Source organism: Triticum dicoccoides, chromosome 5A, assembly GCF_002162155.2.
Source record: "Triticum dicoccoides isolate Atlit2015 ecotype Zavitan chromosome 5A, WEW_v2.0, whole genome shotgun sequence".
In the NCBI taxonomy this organism is placed as follows: domain Eukaryota; kingdom Viridiplantae; phylum Streptophyta; class Magnoliopsida; order Poales; family Poaceae; genus Triticum; species Triticum dicoccoides.
In genome coordinates, this window is record NC_041388.1 from 12,861,228 (window position 1) to 12,877,616 (window position 16,389).

A 16,389-nucleotide genomic window follows, 5' to 3' on the forward strand; every position below is an offset into this window, starting at 1 on the left:
CTGGCCGCCCTCCCGCCGAAGCCGCGCCCCCGGCCGCCCTCCCGCCCTGCCCCGGCCGCCGACGCCGCCTCGTCCGAGAGGTGAGGTTTTTTCATTTTTTTTATTTTGTTTCATTTTCTTTTTGTTTCATTTTTTAGCACTAATTTGTGAATGTCCTTTGCAGATGGAGATGAACAATGAGGAGATTGTCATGTCCGATTCGTCGGATTGGTCGACATCTGACGATTCCGACATTGAGGAGTTGTTGCAAGATGACGACGTCGAGATGATGAGCCTCCTCATCGACGTGCAATTGTTTGAAAACCGCGTGAAGCTGATGGATCAGAGGAGAGGGTCGAAGATGGGCCGAGTCACCATCTACCGGAACCGCGCTCTCGGACACGAACATTTGATGGAAGACTACTTCTCCGAGGTACCTACATACCCTCCTCGTCTCTTTCGCAGAAGGTACCGAATGCGGCGTAGTTTGTTTGTGAAGATTGTCACCGATTGTGAGGCCGCCTCATATTACTTTAAACGTCGTAGATCCGCCGCCGGTATCATGAGGTTTAGTGCATATCAAAAGATATCGGCGGCAATGCGGGTACTCGCTTATGGCATACCCGCGGATTATACCGACGAGTATCTTCGCATTGGGCAAGATACAACCACGGAGTCAGTCCGTAGGTTTGCCAAGTTGGTCATCAAGTTGTACGGTGAGCAGTATCTTCGGGCACCAAACGAGGAAGATACAGAAAGATTAATGGAAATGAATGAAAAAAGGGGATGGCCGGGGATGCTAGGTAGTCTTGACTGCATGCATTGGAGGTGGAAAAATTGCCCAAAGGCATGGCACGGAATGTATTGCGGTAAAAGTCGTGATGCTACCATTGTGCTTGAGGCCGTAGCATCTCAGGACACATGGATTTGGCATGCATTCTTTGGGTTGCCAGGAACACTAAATGATATCAATATCCTCAATAGATCTTCTTTGTTCAAAAGATTAATTTCTGGGGATGCTCCAGCTTGCAACTACAAAATCATGGACAATGAGTACTCAATGGGATACTATCTCACCGATGGCATCTATCCCGAATGGGCAACTCTTGTGAAGTCCATCAAGGAGAAAAATGGGGTGCCCTTAACAAGAAAAGAGGCTCATTTCACCAAGGCACAAGAGGCAGCCCGCAAAGATATTGAGAGAGCTTTCGGTGTTTTGCAAGCAAGGTTTGCCATAGTTCGTGGTCCAGCTCGGTTTTGGGACAAAAAAACCTTGATGAACATCATGAAATCTTGTGTGATTCTACACAACATGATCCTAGAGGATGAGAGAGGGTTAAACCTCCCTTGTTTCTATGACAATGTTGGTACCCGTGTGCAACCGGAAAGAAACCCTTCTCGCATACACGCTTTTCTTCAAGCACATCGTCAGATTGAGGATGCAACCACTCATGGTCAGCTCCGGGATGATCTAATAGAGCACCACTGGTAGTTGGATGGGCGGCGCATTGGCCCATGATGTATCTTTTTTTCCTTTTCTATGTCCTATTTGATTCGAACAATTAGTGTTATTTGCTCAAACATTGTTGTAATAATTTGAATGATTATTGTTTTATTCGGTGTTGTAATAATAACTAGAATGATTATTGTTTTATGTCAATTGTGATGGAATTTGTGATATGTCATATGATGAAATGTGATGAAATGTGTGATATATGAAATGACAGTTTTAAAGGTTGGGGTTGAGGCAAAGACTAGAACCCTCAAATCCAACCCTTAAAGCAGGTTACGGGTTGGATTTGAGGGTTCTAGTCTTTGCCCCTGTTTTTCAACCCTTAAAAGTGTCAAAAACTGGCACTTCTCAACCCTTAAAACTGCTACAAGGGTTTGAGGGTTTGAGGGTTCTACTAGTAATGCTCTTATGACCATGTTCATCCCCTAAGTTCTATTAGCTGAGGCTTCTCTTATTGGTGACCACTTGCTTGCGGGCCCTTTCATGGGTCGTGTTGTTGGATGCTTCCTCACATGATGTGAAGAAAGATGATGTCGCCGATGTTCAGAGCATATAGCCATGCAGCCTTGTCAAGTTTGGCATTTGTGATGTGCTATGTATTAACAGATTTTACTATTGTTAGATGTATTGTGTGTTCACAAATTTACTGTCATTTTGTCATGTTAGGTGTCAAGTTTACCATTGTTAGCAAATGGTGTACAATCTGGTTGCATGTAGCCCCAGATGATTTTCACTGGCATAATTAGCATTGTAGCTTTAAATAACTTGCAAGCATGTTTGTCCGTAGGCTGCAGTTTATGAACTAGAAATACATATACATTTCTTAAGGGGGATCCCACTTAATCCATCAAACTTCTACTACCTCTGTCTCGATGAATAAGTCATTCGCGTAGTTCTAGGTCGTCGATTTGAGGAATTAAATATGTGTTATATGTCATGAAAAGTATATCACTAAATTTCTATACGGATGTAGTTTCTAAATATATATTTTTTAAATATATACGGATGGTGCGCGTCACTGTCGGAGCCGAAGCCACATAGGGGCCGACCCCGACGCCGGTCATCACGGCCACTCTGCTGGTCGCGTTCACTGGTCCCTTCCCTTGCTATCTCTGTAGGAGTCACGGCCACTATGGTAGTCATGCCGTGGACGATGCAATGCAATGTGCGGCCACAACGGGGGGAGGGGGCAGGGCAAGGGCCAGTGAAGGGGAGGGAGGTGGCGGCAAACAAGTGATTATTGGGCCAATTATCTGGAGCACCTGCAAGTGCCACAACACCTATGCCATCCTAAAGATGTTCCTAGATGAAGGAGCACTTGTAGTCGCGTGTAATAATGGTAAAGAAAATGCATTAGTCCTGAGGCACCCAAGACAAGCAATAGCTAAGTTGTGAATATTCTACCCAACCGATTATTTGCCTTGCGTTTTTACTGATTGACTGATGATGCACAATAGTCTATACAAATCCAATGATCTGCTAAAGCATTTTCTGACAGATTTCACGACGCTAGCATCTTCTCTTTCTAATTTTGCTTTTCTTTCAGAACTATGGCGACAGTTGTTAGTAAAGATGAATCTCTATCTCCTCCCAACCAGCGAACTACTTTACTTTGGCCCATTCGTCTAACAAAACTATGCTTGCTTCAGATGTCATCTTCTCAATCAACAAGAACGAGGAAGAAGGCCACCTCCCCCTAAAGTGATAGGATGTTATCTTCGACCCACTCGGATAGCCTGAGAAGCTTCTTGGTCATGTCCGCGCTCTTTGAGAAGTAAGACTCGGCATTGGCAAGCATCACAGAGGCATCATGTTGGACAGCCTCCACGCTTCTGTAGTAACCATTTTGCAGTCTTGTCCTGATCACCTCCATGGAAAACTGGACAGGAAACCTACAATTGTTGCACACAAAAATATCTATCTTTAGATGGATGTTACTTCATCATTCATCGATAAAAAGCACCAATATATACTCATAATTTTCTAAACCAACAATGCTCAGGCAAGGAGGCACCAGGTCTGAAAAAAACCTACTTCTATAGTACTCCCTCCGTCCGGAAATACTTGTCATCAAAATGAATAAAAGGGGATGTATCTAGATGTGTTTTAGTTCTAGATACATCCCTTTTTGTCCATTTTGATGACAAGTATTTTCGGACGGAGGGAGTATTTTGCAAAGACAGGCACTATCAAAACCTTGAAATAAACATTTATTTATACTTATACAGGGCCTTTTAATATTCTAGATACTCATCCTACGAGCATATGGATGGAAAAGAGTAAATAACAAAACAATTTAATGCAACACACGACATAAAAAAAGAAGTGTATGCATTGGTTAAATTTTGTCTAAAGAAACATCCATTGTATTCTAACAACTATGCCTCATAATAGAAATGGAAAATGAGGCCTTGTACAAGCACAGGCAGCATCTTCTCATGTCAAAACGGCATTTATTTTACTTTGATAACAGAAATTAGCAAATCTAAGTTTTATGCACGCTACTAGATATGCAACCATAGAAGGTAGTTTGTAGAAGTGTTTGCGCACATTTCCTAAAAAGCAACATCTAAAATAATCATTAAAAAAACTACGCTTAGTGTTCCATAAACTAAACTTTTCAACCTCATTTTTCGGTCAAACAAGATGCCTGAAGAATGGAGAAGGGGTATATTAGTACCAATCTTCAAAAACAAGGGGATGTTCAAAGTTGTACTAAGTACCGTGAAATTAAGCTGATGAGTCATACGATGAAGCGAAGTTTGTCCAACATCATCTGGGATGAAGAGAAGTTTGTCCAACATCTTCTGAGATGAAGAGAAGCTTGTCCATACAATGAAGACCGGGTCCAGAATGATGATATACGAGATAGAGTTAGGGTAGCACCGATTGAAGGGAAGCTTGTCCAACATTGTCTGAGATGGTTTGGGCATATTCAGCGCGGGCCTCGAGAAGCTCCGGTGCATAGCGGATGGCCAAAGCGTGCTGATAATGTCAAGAGAGTGGGAAGAGTTCGTAAAGAGAAATCTGAAGGACTGGAGTATCACCAAAGAACTAGCCATGGACAGGGGTGTGTGGAAGATGTGCCAGAACTAGAGTTGGTTACAAGATCTTTGGGTTTCAACTCTAGCCTACCCCAACTTGTTTGGGACTAAAGGCTTTGTTGTTGTTGTTGTCATACAATGAAGCTATGGGAGTCATTGGGAACCTCTTAAGAAGGATGACAAGCGTGGCCAAAAATCAGTTTAATTTCATGCCTAGAAGGTCGACCATGGAAGCCATTTTCTTGGTACAACAACTTATGGAGAGATACAAGGAGCAAAAGGACCTGCATGTGGTGTTCATTGACTTGGAGAGGGCCTGGAATTCAAGTGGTGGGCCCTAGAGAAACACAAAGTTCCAACAAAGTACATTACTCTCATTAAGGACATGTACGATAATGTTCGAACAAGTGATGGCAACACTGATGACTTTCCAATTAAAATAGGACTGCACCAAGGGTCAACTTTGAGCCCTTATCTTTTTGCTTTGGTGATGGATGAGGTCACCAGGGATATACAAGGAGATATCTCATGGTGCATGCTCTTTGCGGACCATGTGGTGCTAGTCGACGATAGTCGGACGGGGTTAATAGGAAGTTGGAGCTGTGGAGACAGACTTTAGAATCAAAAAGTTTTAGGCTTAGTGGAACTAAGACTGAGTACATGAGGTGTGGTTTCAGTACTACTAGGTACGAGAACAGGGAAGTTAGCCTTACGAGCAGGTGGTACCTTAGAAGGACACCTTTCAGTATTTGGGCTCGATGCTGCAGAAGGATGGTGACATTGGCGAAGATGTGACCCATCAAATCAAAACTGAATGGAGAAGTGGCGCCAAGCTTCTGGCGTTATCTGTGATAAGGGAGTTCCACAAAAGCTAAAAGGCAGGTTCTATAGGACAACAATTCGACCTGCGATGTTATATGGCAATGAATGTTAGGCAACTAAAAGGCGACATGTTCAACAGCTAGGTGTAGCAGAGACATGCATGTTGAGATGGATGTGCTCCACACAAGATAGAACGACGTCCGGAGTGATGATATACATGATAGAGTTGGGGTGACGTCGATTGAAGAGAAGCTTGTCCAACATCGTTTAAGATGGTTTGGACATGTTCAGCACAGGCCTCCAGAAGTGTCAGTGCATAAGAACGGTTAATGTGAGATGGTAATGTCAAGAGAGGTCAGGGTAGACCAAACTTGACATGGGAGGAGTCCGTAACGAGAGACTTGAAGGACTGGAATATCCAAAGACTTAGCCATGGACAGGAGTGCGTGAAAGTTAGCTATCCACGTGCCAGAACCATGACTTGGTTTCGATATCTTATGGGTTTCAACTCTAGCTTACCCCAACTTGTTTGGGACCGATAGGCTTTGTTGTTGTAGAGTTCCACAAACCTTTAGTTGGGAAAAATCACACAAATATAGGCATTATGTTAACCCGTTCAAAATAATGTGATTTCATAATATGTATACGAGAAATCTGTTATCCTTCAATTTCCATCAATTCTATACCTAATGATGATTATTTCACACTAGTCATTATTCTCACTTGTGTTGCTAAATTAAAAGAAATGCAAATTCATCAGAACTGAATGCATTTGTTCACGAGTTACCTGTTTATGAACTCTGATTTTCCTGCAACAGTATCCAACTTCAGGACACCATAGTGATCCTGAAAATCCATAAAGAAATACCATAGAGAGTCAACAACAACAAGAGTAATCAAAGAGTGCACAAATATAGTAGTTTGACTTTACCTGGTTTCTGCGAGACTTGTTCTGTAAATTATTCACTGCTGATAACAATTTATTCCTAATACTGGAATCAATATGTGGATGTTTCCATGGAACCAATGGGCTATCAGCATCATAGAGCTCCCAGGGGCTATGCAGATGATCTGAACCATCATTCTTGTACTGTACGGCATATTTATCCCATGGACTCTCAGGAAAATCAGGTGACTTAGGTCTTATTGCCAACACACGTCCCTCCCACCAACTTCCTCCTCCCTCATCATTCGCCCACCAAATTCTGCACTTATCTCTGATAGTCCAGTTCTGCGCAACAGCAGCTTCAAACCGTGTTCTTTCCACCAGAAAATCGGGGAAGCCAACCAGCTCAGGCAATGTGATTACAAACTCTCTGTTAAACCCGCTTGAAGTGTCGTCAATGAATTTAAGTGTTAATTTACAGCAGCTTTCACCAGACCCTTTATAAGTGGTATAACAAAGATCCTGAATTTTGCAAAGCTCTACAGCTTTAAGGCCTTTGATCCGATTCCATGGGCAACTATCCGATAATCGCATTCCTTTAAGATATTCTTCATGGCCCTGAAAAAAAAAAGCAATCACAAAATAGTATGACAAGAATAACTTCATAGATACTATTTTCGGAGCCACAATGGCCCATCTGTTTGTATTAAATTGATAATACATGCACCCACCCGTCCCCAAAAAAATTCAACCAGTTACGTTTCAGCTGGGGTGGGTAGAAATGAGAAGCAGGAAAACTTCTTCTTTTTTGCAGCTAAAAGTTATTTGCACCAAAGTCATCCCATCACAGAATAAAACAGAAAATAACATTACCTGTCGCAAGTACATAACCTCATCGCCATGTTGAGGAATATAACGGTAAATATCTTCATGCTCCAACAACATCAACCAACAACTCGAGGATACTTGAGGCTTTTCTGCCAATGAATGTGTATCAGGAACTCTGTTCCTAGTAGACCTTAAACCAGCAGTCTTTGATGGTGAACCCCACTCATGCACGTCTGCACCAATTTGTCTCCCACTAGTTGATGCTTCATGGGAAGAATTTTTCACATGAGAGATAGCATTCCTTGCTCCACCATCAGTGTATGCACATGACCTCCTTGTGCTTCTTCGCAAATTACCAGTACCAGGTGCAACAGGACTGTACTCTGAAGGTTGATACCCACCATCATCATTGGAGACGGAGGTACTATCTCCATTGCCAGAATCTGAATCCAATTTTTTCTTGTGCTTACTTAACTTTGACCTTTGGTACACAGCAATCGTCTTCCCAGATTCAGAATGGAACTTCCTTGAATCATGAAAACCAGTGCTTTTATCTGTGCATTCCTGGAAATCTCTAGACGCACTAGGGAAGTCACTGCTTATATGTTGATTGGTGGTAGGATCCTCATCATGCTGCATGGGAACTTTATCACACTCAGAGTTCACGTCACTCCCTACTGCAGTAGTCTTTGATTTGTCCGGTGAACCTTTTGCATCTGGAATGCCTCTTGACCTGACTAACTTCAGTTTAATAGTAGACTGAGTAGTACTGTGGGACTGTTGGTTGCATTCTTTGTTGTTTACTTCCTCTACATGAGTATTATTGTTATTAGTTGTCCTTTCTTCACCAAGTAAATTATCTTCACTATAAACATCAGTATCGTGATTTTCATGGATGCTATCCAGACAAATTGCACGTTCACTCTTTTGTACAGTCTGCTCAACCGTTTGTTGCATGGCGTTACCATATTCATGAGGTGTCTTCTGAACACCAGATTTGCCACCATCCTGTGAAACTGCATTATTTGAAGAGGGCCACATGTCTCCAGCGGAAGAGTCACCAAACTTGCAACGCTTTGAAGATCGCTGCTTAACCTCACCCCACTTGATTGTGCTGTTACTATAAACAGAAGAAACATCATGTAGACCAGAGGTTGTTGTGCTTTGACCTCCATCTGCAGGTGGGTCAGCCTTGCAAACAGAGGAACTTCCAGGCTCAAAAGCTAGTTCCGGCTCAACTGATCCATGTCTGCCCCCCATGACTGATACAGCTGATGGAAATTCAACTTTTAAATCACGGCGTGGTATCCTCAGGACCAGTTTTCTGTTATTTCCAGAACTCCCCCGAGTTTCAGTGAAATGAGAAGGTTGTGTAACATCTTCTGAATCATATTGGTTACTCTCTCTACCAAGTCTTGGCCGGCTATACCATGCTGACGGCTCAGCTTCAATGCTTTCCGTGTTCAATTCACTGTCTGAGAGACTCTCTGAGTCCTCTTCATCCTCATCTGTTGAAGCTCCCATCTTTGTTAAAAAACTGAGTGCATGGCGAGCAGCGCGTCTTTGAGGTCGCAATCCCCTGGATTTAGGTGATCTTTTCCTTTTACTAGAGCGACCATTCTTAGACTTCCTAGCTCTGTGTGACCTTGACACAGTAGCAGCATCATGCTCATCCAAATTCCTCTTCTTAACTCGCCGACCAGATGAAGTCACAAGATCAGCCTGCAGAAGGTGTAATAAAGGAAAACAAGTCAAAAGGTTGTAATGCAACATAAAGGAAGGTGGCATGGTCTTTGATTGTTGCCTCTTACCTTTGATTTTTTCTTCTTTCTTCTAGATCTGCGAAGATTAGCACTATCGCTAAGGTTATTCCCATCAATCTCTGCACTTGAGTATGAAGCACCAGAGGAATCACCACTCAAATTCTCCTGTTCTCCTTCACTAGACTTGTCATCCATGCCGTTGTACTCGGAATCAGTATCATCAGAGATAACTTCAATCTCAGGTTCAAGCTCAAAGAAGTCCGGTATCTCTGGAAGTGGCTCCCACCTATCTGGATCAATGACTGGGATGATCTGGTATTCACCAGTGGTTGCATTGTACGTGGGGCCAACAGCAAAATCTACAGAGGGAGGCCGCCACTCAATACCCATGGTACCTAATCGCCGTTTCTGGTACATGCTTTGAAAAGGCTCTGGGTATGGCATCATACCTGCAATTAGCAAATAACAATTATAAGCATGTGCAACCCAGTAAAATTACTATACTATGCAGAGGATAGAAAGTAGAGAAGTTAGATACCCGAGTCACACAAAAGGTCTTGAATATTTCTCCTATAAGGTGGGAGCTGTGTCTCCTGGCACATTAAGAAAAACAGTGTAAACAAAACCTGGTAGCTCATGATGCACTTCGTGAACAGAGAAAAATATAGTTTCACACGGGCACGTATGACAAGGGACCAATGTCCTTTTTTTTCAAAACCAGCTCAAATGGGTGTCCAATAGCTTCTGAAATCTTGAGTTATACTCCCTCGTCCCAAAATTCTTGTCTTAGATTTGTCTAGATACGGGTATATCTAATACTAAAACGTGACTTGATACATCCGTATTTAGACAAATCTAAGACAAGAATTTTGGGATGGAGGGAGTATGTTTTAGCATGTTTCAACATTCCTTACTACTGTGATGTTTGCTTTTTGGTTGTTCCGGATAAGCACCACCAATACTAAAAAGAGACCAGTTACAGACAGTACATCAAACCCTTTGTATGACTCCTGATGAGATGCGAGCCGTAGCCCCACAAGATCATTGATGTATGGAACATATTAAATATTACAGCTAACTGGAAAACACATCAAGTGAGGTGATCAGATATGGTGCGGGATACTTTTTACTTATAAGAACATACTGTAGTAGGCAATAACAGAACTTCAATGTTGAATGCTTTTAAGATTGCCATCAAAGTGAAACTTTCAGCCAATCAGCAGCAGTGCACGCTCCTTTTTATAATCCACATTGCTTAGCTACCGAGATGGCAACACTTCAGAAGTATAGTTGGCAGTCACAAGGAGGCTAACAAATAGCAAGGAGTCCAAATCATCTGACATAATATTAAACATATACTATGACGAACACAAGTCTAGGGAGTTTTCTTGAAAGCAACACCCAATGAAATGTTTCTATCTGATCTTCAGAACATAACAAAATGAAAATTTCTATTTTAGAAACAGATCTTGGAAACTGTATACATGATAGATTACTCTGATGCGAGTTAGTTTCACAAACTGAACAAAATATCATAAATTTTAGAGAAACAAAACAACTAAATTAGCTAACGCAAAGAAAAGAACAGATGATTCATATCTTCAGACGAACCTGATCAATAACATTTCCATTTGTATCTTGAGTAAGGGGTCGATAGTCTCCAAGAAAGAACTATTGCAAAACATGAATGATGAGCGTCAATGATTGAATAAAAGGTGGGATATTTCCCTAAACAGGGGGCATATCCAATGCAAACATATCTTGGTACAGTCATGCAAACTATCAGTGTGAACTGCTGAATGAGCTTTTGGTGGACTAAGTTTAGGGGATTAAAGTGCCACATGATGAATAATTTTGTGAATGATTAAACTGAATTAAAATATTGAATCTGTTTGTGCCTCATCCAACTGTTCACATGAGCACTGAGATGACAGTTTGCATGATTGCAACCAACATTGGCCTGCACTAGGCATTCTCCCCAATAACTTGATCAGTAACAGTTTGTGTACCTGATCATATTTCGCATCCTTCTGGGACTCACCCTGCCCTGTACCAATAAAGAATATTTGGCCAATCTCATCGGTGAGGATAAGTGATGTTCCATCCCTAAATGTCCATCCAGCGACACATCAGGATAACACAACACATAAAATAAATTCAGCAATCTATGGTAATTGATAAACAGTGCAAATTTTAATTTGGCATGGAAATGATGCTTCCTTCTATGTTAACATCCCAACCCCACACAGAAATATCTCAATTCAGTTGATTTTTCTCTGGTGTTTTTCTTCATTCTTCTCTATGTTTTATAAATTACTAGCTGAATGGTCATGCATTAAGGAATAGTTAAGAATGAATACTTGTAAAAGGGCCAAAACAAAAGGTTCAATTTGTTGAGAATACAAAGAAAATCGACAGTGACACTTACGGAGAGAACTTGCCATCAACTAGCTTAAAATGACCGGTTTCATAGATCTGTACAGGTTTTCCTTCCCATATCTGGATAAAGAAATAGCACATTTTGAGGACTGAAATAGTGATTAAGATTACAGAGATCTCGTTAGGAACTTACATCCCAGATGATTGTCATGCCATCATACCCAGCACTCATTGCTATACGAGGGTTGAATGGATGCACATCAAGAACAAATGTCTGTCGATAATGAAATTCATAAGAGCGTTTCATTGTGAACCTTTTAAATAAAAGAGGTTGAATAAAAAAGTGTAGATAAATTATGAAAGGGAATGGAATCACAACGTTGCACTTGCAACCAAACAAAGGTGCAGGTACTAGATCCATTAAGCCATGCAAAAAATAGAAATGTACATGGAAGTCATGCAACTTTGATGGTGCTAACCAAAAATAATCCATTTCTAGACCTAAAATGTTCGTTTTAAAAACCAAGGTCGACAATGACGTAGGACAAAGAATTATAGCATCATAAGGAGAAGGTTATTAATGTGAAACAGTCTTGGCAGCCAAAGCACAAACGGTTCAGAAGTTAGTATCACAAATGGACAACAAAATGGATGCGAAATGCGCTGATCAAATATAAAATAAAACAATGTTGGGGTTAAGGACAATATTGTTACAGCTACTAAATGGAAACCCTAGCACATAAAAAAAACTAAAAACCAAAAGAACTAAGAAAAATGAATTAATGCTTCAATCGCAAAGTGGCAATAATTTATAATGCAATTTGTAGTTTCGTATTCTTCAGAAAAAGAATCTAACGCCTCTAAAACCACAATGTCCTAGTTTTTCAGTTCCATTTACACTTTATCATCTTTAATCCATGCCGCTTGCCAGCATATAGTCCCTCTGTTCCTAAATGTAAGACGTTTTTTAACGAACAGCAAAAACGTCTTACATTTAGGAACAGAGGGAGTACTTACTAAGGGAACACACCGATTCGATTAATTATGTTTTCATTAAGTGATGATGAATAGTGTACCAGTTAAGAATTGCAAGCGATAAAATTCACACATATCACATATGCACCCAACTGACCAAAAGTACCATGCATGAAATACTAGTAAACATGCTATGCAGGCCATTAACCAAAAGTAATTTTAATGCATAAACTGAATGGTGCATGCTTACAGATTCCTTGTGGCCAATCAGTGAATGTACTAAGCTCCCATCAGAAGCATTCCAAACACAAATTCTGCAGTCTGCAGAACATAAGACATACTTTAAGGATACAAATGAGAACAATAAAATATAAACTATGTAACAAAACTCAGTTTCCGCACACTAGGAATACTAGGAACCACAAATGGCAATACATGCAAACACTGGAATAAAGAAAGGCTAAATATCAGCATGATCATAATGAAAAATATACAAAGTCAAATAAGGATACCCATGATAGCAGCAAGCACAAATCGGTTATCCAAACTCCAGACAATCATATTGACACCACGAGGAGTTGGCTGATGTCTTTGTCGTGGGCCACCACGAACTAGTTGAGGAGCCATTGGAGGTGGAGGGACCTTGAGATGGTAAGCACGTGTCCATCGTCCAATCTTTCCCTGGTTTGGTGCAGGGAACAAGTTATGCATAACATTATATCGAATGGGATGGAGCTATAAGGTAACACTATAACACCAACTACCAGCTACATTTCTCCCAGTACACACGCTAATCCAACTGACCAGGCAGAAAACCTACATTAACTATAGGGCACATTATTAAGCTAGCCACTGCAGCAAGTTGCTTTTATACCAGGTCTTATTATAAAGTGTCTAGTTATTTGATATGTGACACGATGGGGAAATATACAATGTATCAGAAAATATATGGGCGCCATTCAGGAGGTAATACATATATTAGTGTAGTAGCGTCCGGAATGGGCAGTGATGCAAATAAGCCATACACACAATGCACTGGAACAATGGTGATCAGGAGTAAAAGTACAAAACTGTAGAGTTTTAGGTCCCATTTGCTTACATGCGATCTCCGAGATCGTGGAACCCATATAATTGCACTGCCATCACGGGAGCAAGTAACAATATTATGTGTGAACCTGGCAAAAGGAGACAAAATAGGATGATTTAGAACTGCTGAAGCCAACAATAACCACCAGTTGGACATGAGAAGAAACCAGCTGAATGAAACTACAGAAACCCGTAAGAGCATGTAAGACAGGAGGTGAATAACCTGAAGGATTACATAAAAATAAGTGAATGACTATTCCATGACTACAAAAATTACTGACCATGAATTTCTTAGTTTAAGATTATTTTCTTCCTTAGTGGTGTGGCTGCCTTCAGATGAAAAGGATCTAGATACCACACATCCACTAAACTGCACATAGTTTACATCATTTTCATGGCCCGATAATACATCCATCTCATGATTCGGCTGGTCATGTTCCTCAGAACTACTCTTGCAAGCATTCCACACCTGAAATCAACACTGGCGATGAAAAGGGCAATTCACCTTTTGGTAGTAAAATCAGAAGTTCACAGGTGCAATAGATAAAAGAAAACACACCCTTGCAAAAGTGTCTGAGCTGCCAGTAACAAACACAGTTCCATTGGCATTAAATGCACAACACAAGATTTGGTGATTTATTGGTTGAACTTGAACAGCACTGGAAGATGCATCACCACTCTTCCCTGACATCAACACCATGCGGTTGGAATAATAAAATGTAGGCATTACACATGCAAACACAATAGACATGTTTCAATGAACTAACCAGGGGCAGCATCTGGAGGTTTTGGTGTATATATTCGTGGAGGTTGTTGAGAATATCGGGCATCCCAAATCCTGCATGTCCCGTCATCTGATGATCTGTTCCTCAATATATGTGCCAAGTTAGGGAGAGTAAAGAACTTAAAATAGGCCAGAAGAACCGTATATATAGCAAATGTAAATGTACAGACAGCGGACCAATGGTGAGGTGTTATCAAAAGAACATAAAAAAATCTTTTCCATACATCTGATAATATGTATGTGCAATTAAACAGGATATGAAAAGTACAGCACAATGCAATGTCTACCATGTGCAACATAGCACATGAAAGAACACCAGCGTGCCTTCTTTTATTCATATGGTGGAAGCTGGAGCGGACCCTTCCCCGGACCCTGCGCAAGCAGGAGCTACGTGCACAAGACTGCCCTTTTTTATATGGTGGAAGCAGTGATATAACTTGCAAGTTTAGTAACTATAGTTGCTCTGAGTAAGAATGTAGGTAGAATGAAAATGAGCAATGCATCAAATATGCTTTCCAGTATTGACTCGTTTCTTCTCATTTTGACAAACCAAGCTTTAAACTCCATGTAAACAAGCATTTGCTTCAGTAAAATTAATGCAGATTAGACAGGACATACTGACAGGTTCTTTTTTCCATCTGTACAGCTGTTGTCATCCAGCTACTATGTACAATCATGAACGAAATAGCTGTAAAGACTAAATAACTATACTATCAGGAAAATGAGGAGAAAAAAGAAACACTCACGACAATAGCTGGAAAGCAGCACCTGGCCTTGGGCTAAATGCAATAGCAGTTACAACCCCTGTATGCCCCTTCAACACTGAGATCGGCATGCCATCAGGTATACGCCACTGCATTAGTGACCACATTCATTAAACATAAATGGAAGAAAGAACGATGTCATGACTTATTAGGAAGTACAGAAATTAGCAATCTTATCTTACCACTCTAATAACGAAATCATTGGCTGAAGATGCTACCACAGCATTATTGGAACTCACCGCGAGGTCAGTAATATCACCCTTAATTTGGAAACAGTGTAATTTAGTGAAAGGTTGTGAATATTTAAAATGTTGCATTGCAATAAGCAAACTTACTTCATGACCTCGGCAGCTAGCCAGACAAAATGCAGTTTCCATTGCCCAAATTTTAACAAGGCGATCATCAGAACCAGTAATAACAAAACGCCCTGTGCGATCAAAAGTAGCTGCGGAAACAGGAATGGTGTGAGAAACATTACAGCGTTTTAAAGGGAAATATACAGATTGACAACTACAATTATTTGACCAAAACTACTAGGACAAGGAAGAAGCAGCTGCCTCTGTTGGTGATATAGTATGGAGAACAATACGGTCTTTAGAAACAGAAAGTGGGCATTTATTGAGTAACCCCTCAAACATAAATCCACTGTAAGAACTTCCCATAATATTAAATAGGCTTGGCATTCAGTTAGGACAAAGCATGTACTGGTATAGATGGCATTAATAGAATTGACTGGCATATGAACAGAACTCCAAATATTAAAGGGAAAATTAGGCCCTGGACAATTTACTTGGATGGCGGTTGCTGAACACACCATATAATAATGATTCAGCTCACAGACGCCACAAAATTGTGGTATTGTAAAGAGGGGTAAAAAAATCATTCTTGCTCTTGGAAGTTGGCATCAATCTTAACCCACTTTTGAGTGCCCTCTACCATAGATACAACTAGAGGACTCGTGTACAGTATGTCTGTGTGGCATGCGACATGGCACCAACACAGGTAGGCTCAGTAAGTTTATGAGGGAAAATTGGCTATTCGAAAAACTATTGCTGTAATGGCCAGAGTGTATTCAGTGTCCCTGAGCCAAAAAATGGTTGTGTTTCAGTAAATGTTGTCCAAGTGGTGTGCAAAGAAGTTTTGCCAGTATTAAAATAATTTACTTGAACATGATTAAATTCAGTAAACGAGGAAATTCAACTGACCACAATACACAGCGTTTTGATGTCCCCTCAATTTCTTTATAATTTGCATCTTTTCAACAAGGGTAGATGGCTTCGCAATGGCATAGCATGATGCACGGACAGAAGGAGCTCGATGATTCTTAGTGAAGCCACCAATCTCTCTTAAACTTAAACCATGAACTTGATCAGCCTGTATATGTGGCCAACGGAGATACGTCGGCAACCTGTGATTTTCCTTTTCTTGCCGGCCCCTATTAGCTGAAAGGATCCAAAATTGCATCAGTACAGAAGTAACAGCATAAAATTTTATTGAACATAAAACGACCTATCGAAACTTCAAAACTCACTAAGTTGCAACAAACATAAATAGCACAATTTAATA

The 16,389-nt window shown here is 40.8% G+C and overlaps 1 protein-coding gene across 1 annotated transcript in view; it reads right to left on the minus strand.

The window, feature by feature from the left end:
* Nucleotides 1-2,877: 2,877 nt before the first annotated feature.
* The window catches only part of LOC119298804 (PH-interacting protein-like), a 16,031-nt gene continuing 2,519 nt past the window's right edge, over nucleotides 2,878-16,389 (minus strand). Inside the window, exons 4-23 of the mRNA XM_037576103.1 lie at nucleotides 16,029-16,265; nucleotides 15,159-15,268; nucleotides 15,006-15,083; nucleotides 14,806-14,912; nucleotides 14,043-14,137; nucleotides 13,835-13,959; nucleotides 13,557-13,744; nucleotides 13,289-13,364; nucleotides 12,702-12,870; nucleotides 12,440-12,510; nucleotides 11,408-11,488; nucleotides 11,264-11,334; nucleotides 10,845-10,941; nucleotides 10,447-10,506; nucleotides 9,374-9,428; nucleotides 8,884-9,284; nucleotides 7,118-8,794; nucleotides 6,290-6,862; nucleotides 6,146-6,204; nucleotides 2,878-3,384 (exon numbers count right to left, since the gene is read on the minus strand). Of these exons, the coding sequence (XP_037432000.1) occupies nucleotides 3,189-3,384; nucleotides 6,146-6,204; nucleotides 6,290-6,862; nucleotides 7,118-8,794; nucleotides 8,884-9,284; nucleotides 9,374-9,428; nucleotides 10,447-10,506; nucleotides 10,845-10,941; nucleotides 11,264-11,334; nucleotides 11,408-11,488; nucleotides 12,440-12,510; nucleotides 12,702-12,870; nucleotides 13,289-13,364; nucleotides 13,557-13,744; nucleotides 13,835-13,959; nucleotides 14,043-14,137; nucleotides 14,806-14,912; nucleotides 15,006-15,083; nucleotides 15,159-15,268; nucleotides 16,029-16,265 (4,526 nt within the window). The 3' untranslated portion in view covers nucleotides 2,878-3,188. The remainder of the gene's footprint in view (nucleotides 3,385-6,145; nucleotides 6,205-6,289; nucleotides 6,863-7,117; nucleotides 8,795-8,883; nucleotides 9,285-9,373; nucleotides 9,429-10,446; nucleotides 10,507-10,844; nucleotides 10,942-11,263; nucleotides 11,335-11,407; nucleotides 11,489-12,439; nucleotides 12,511-12,701; nucleotides 12,871-13,288; nucleotides 13,365-13,556; nucleotides 13,745-13,834; nucleotides 13,960-14,042; nucleotides 14,138-14,805; nucleotides 14,913-15,005; nucleotides 15,084-15,158; nucleotides 15,269-16,028; nucleotides 16,266-16,389) is intronic.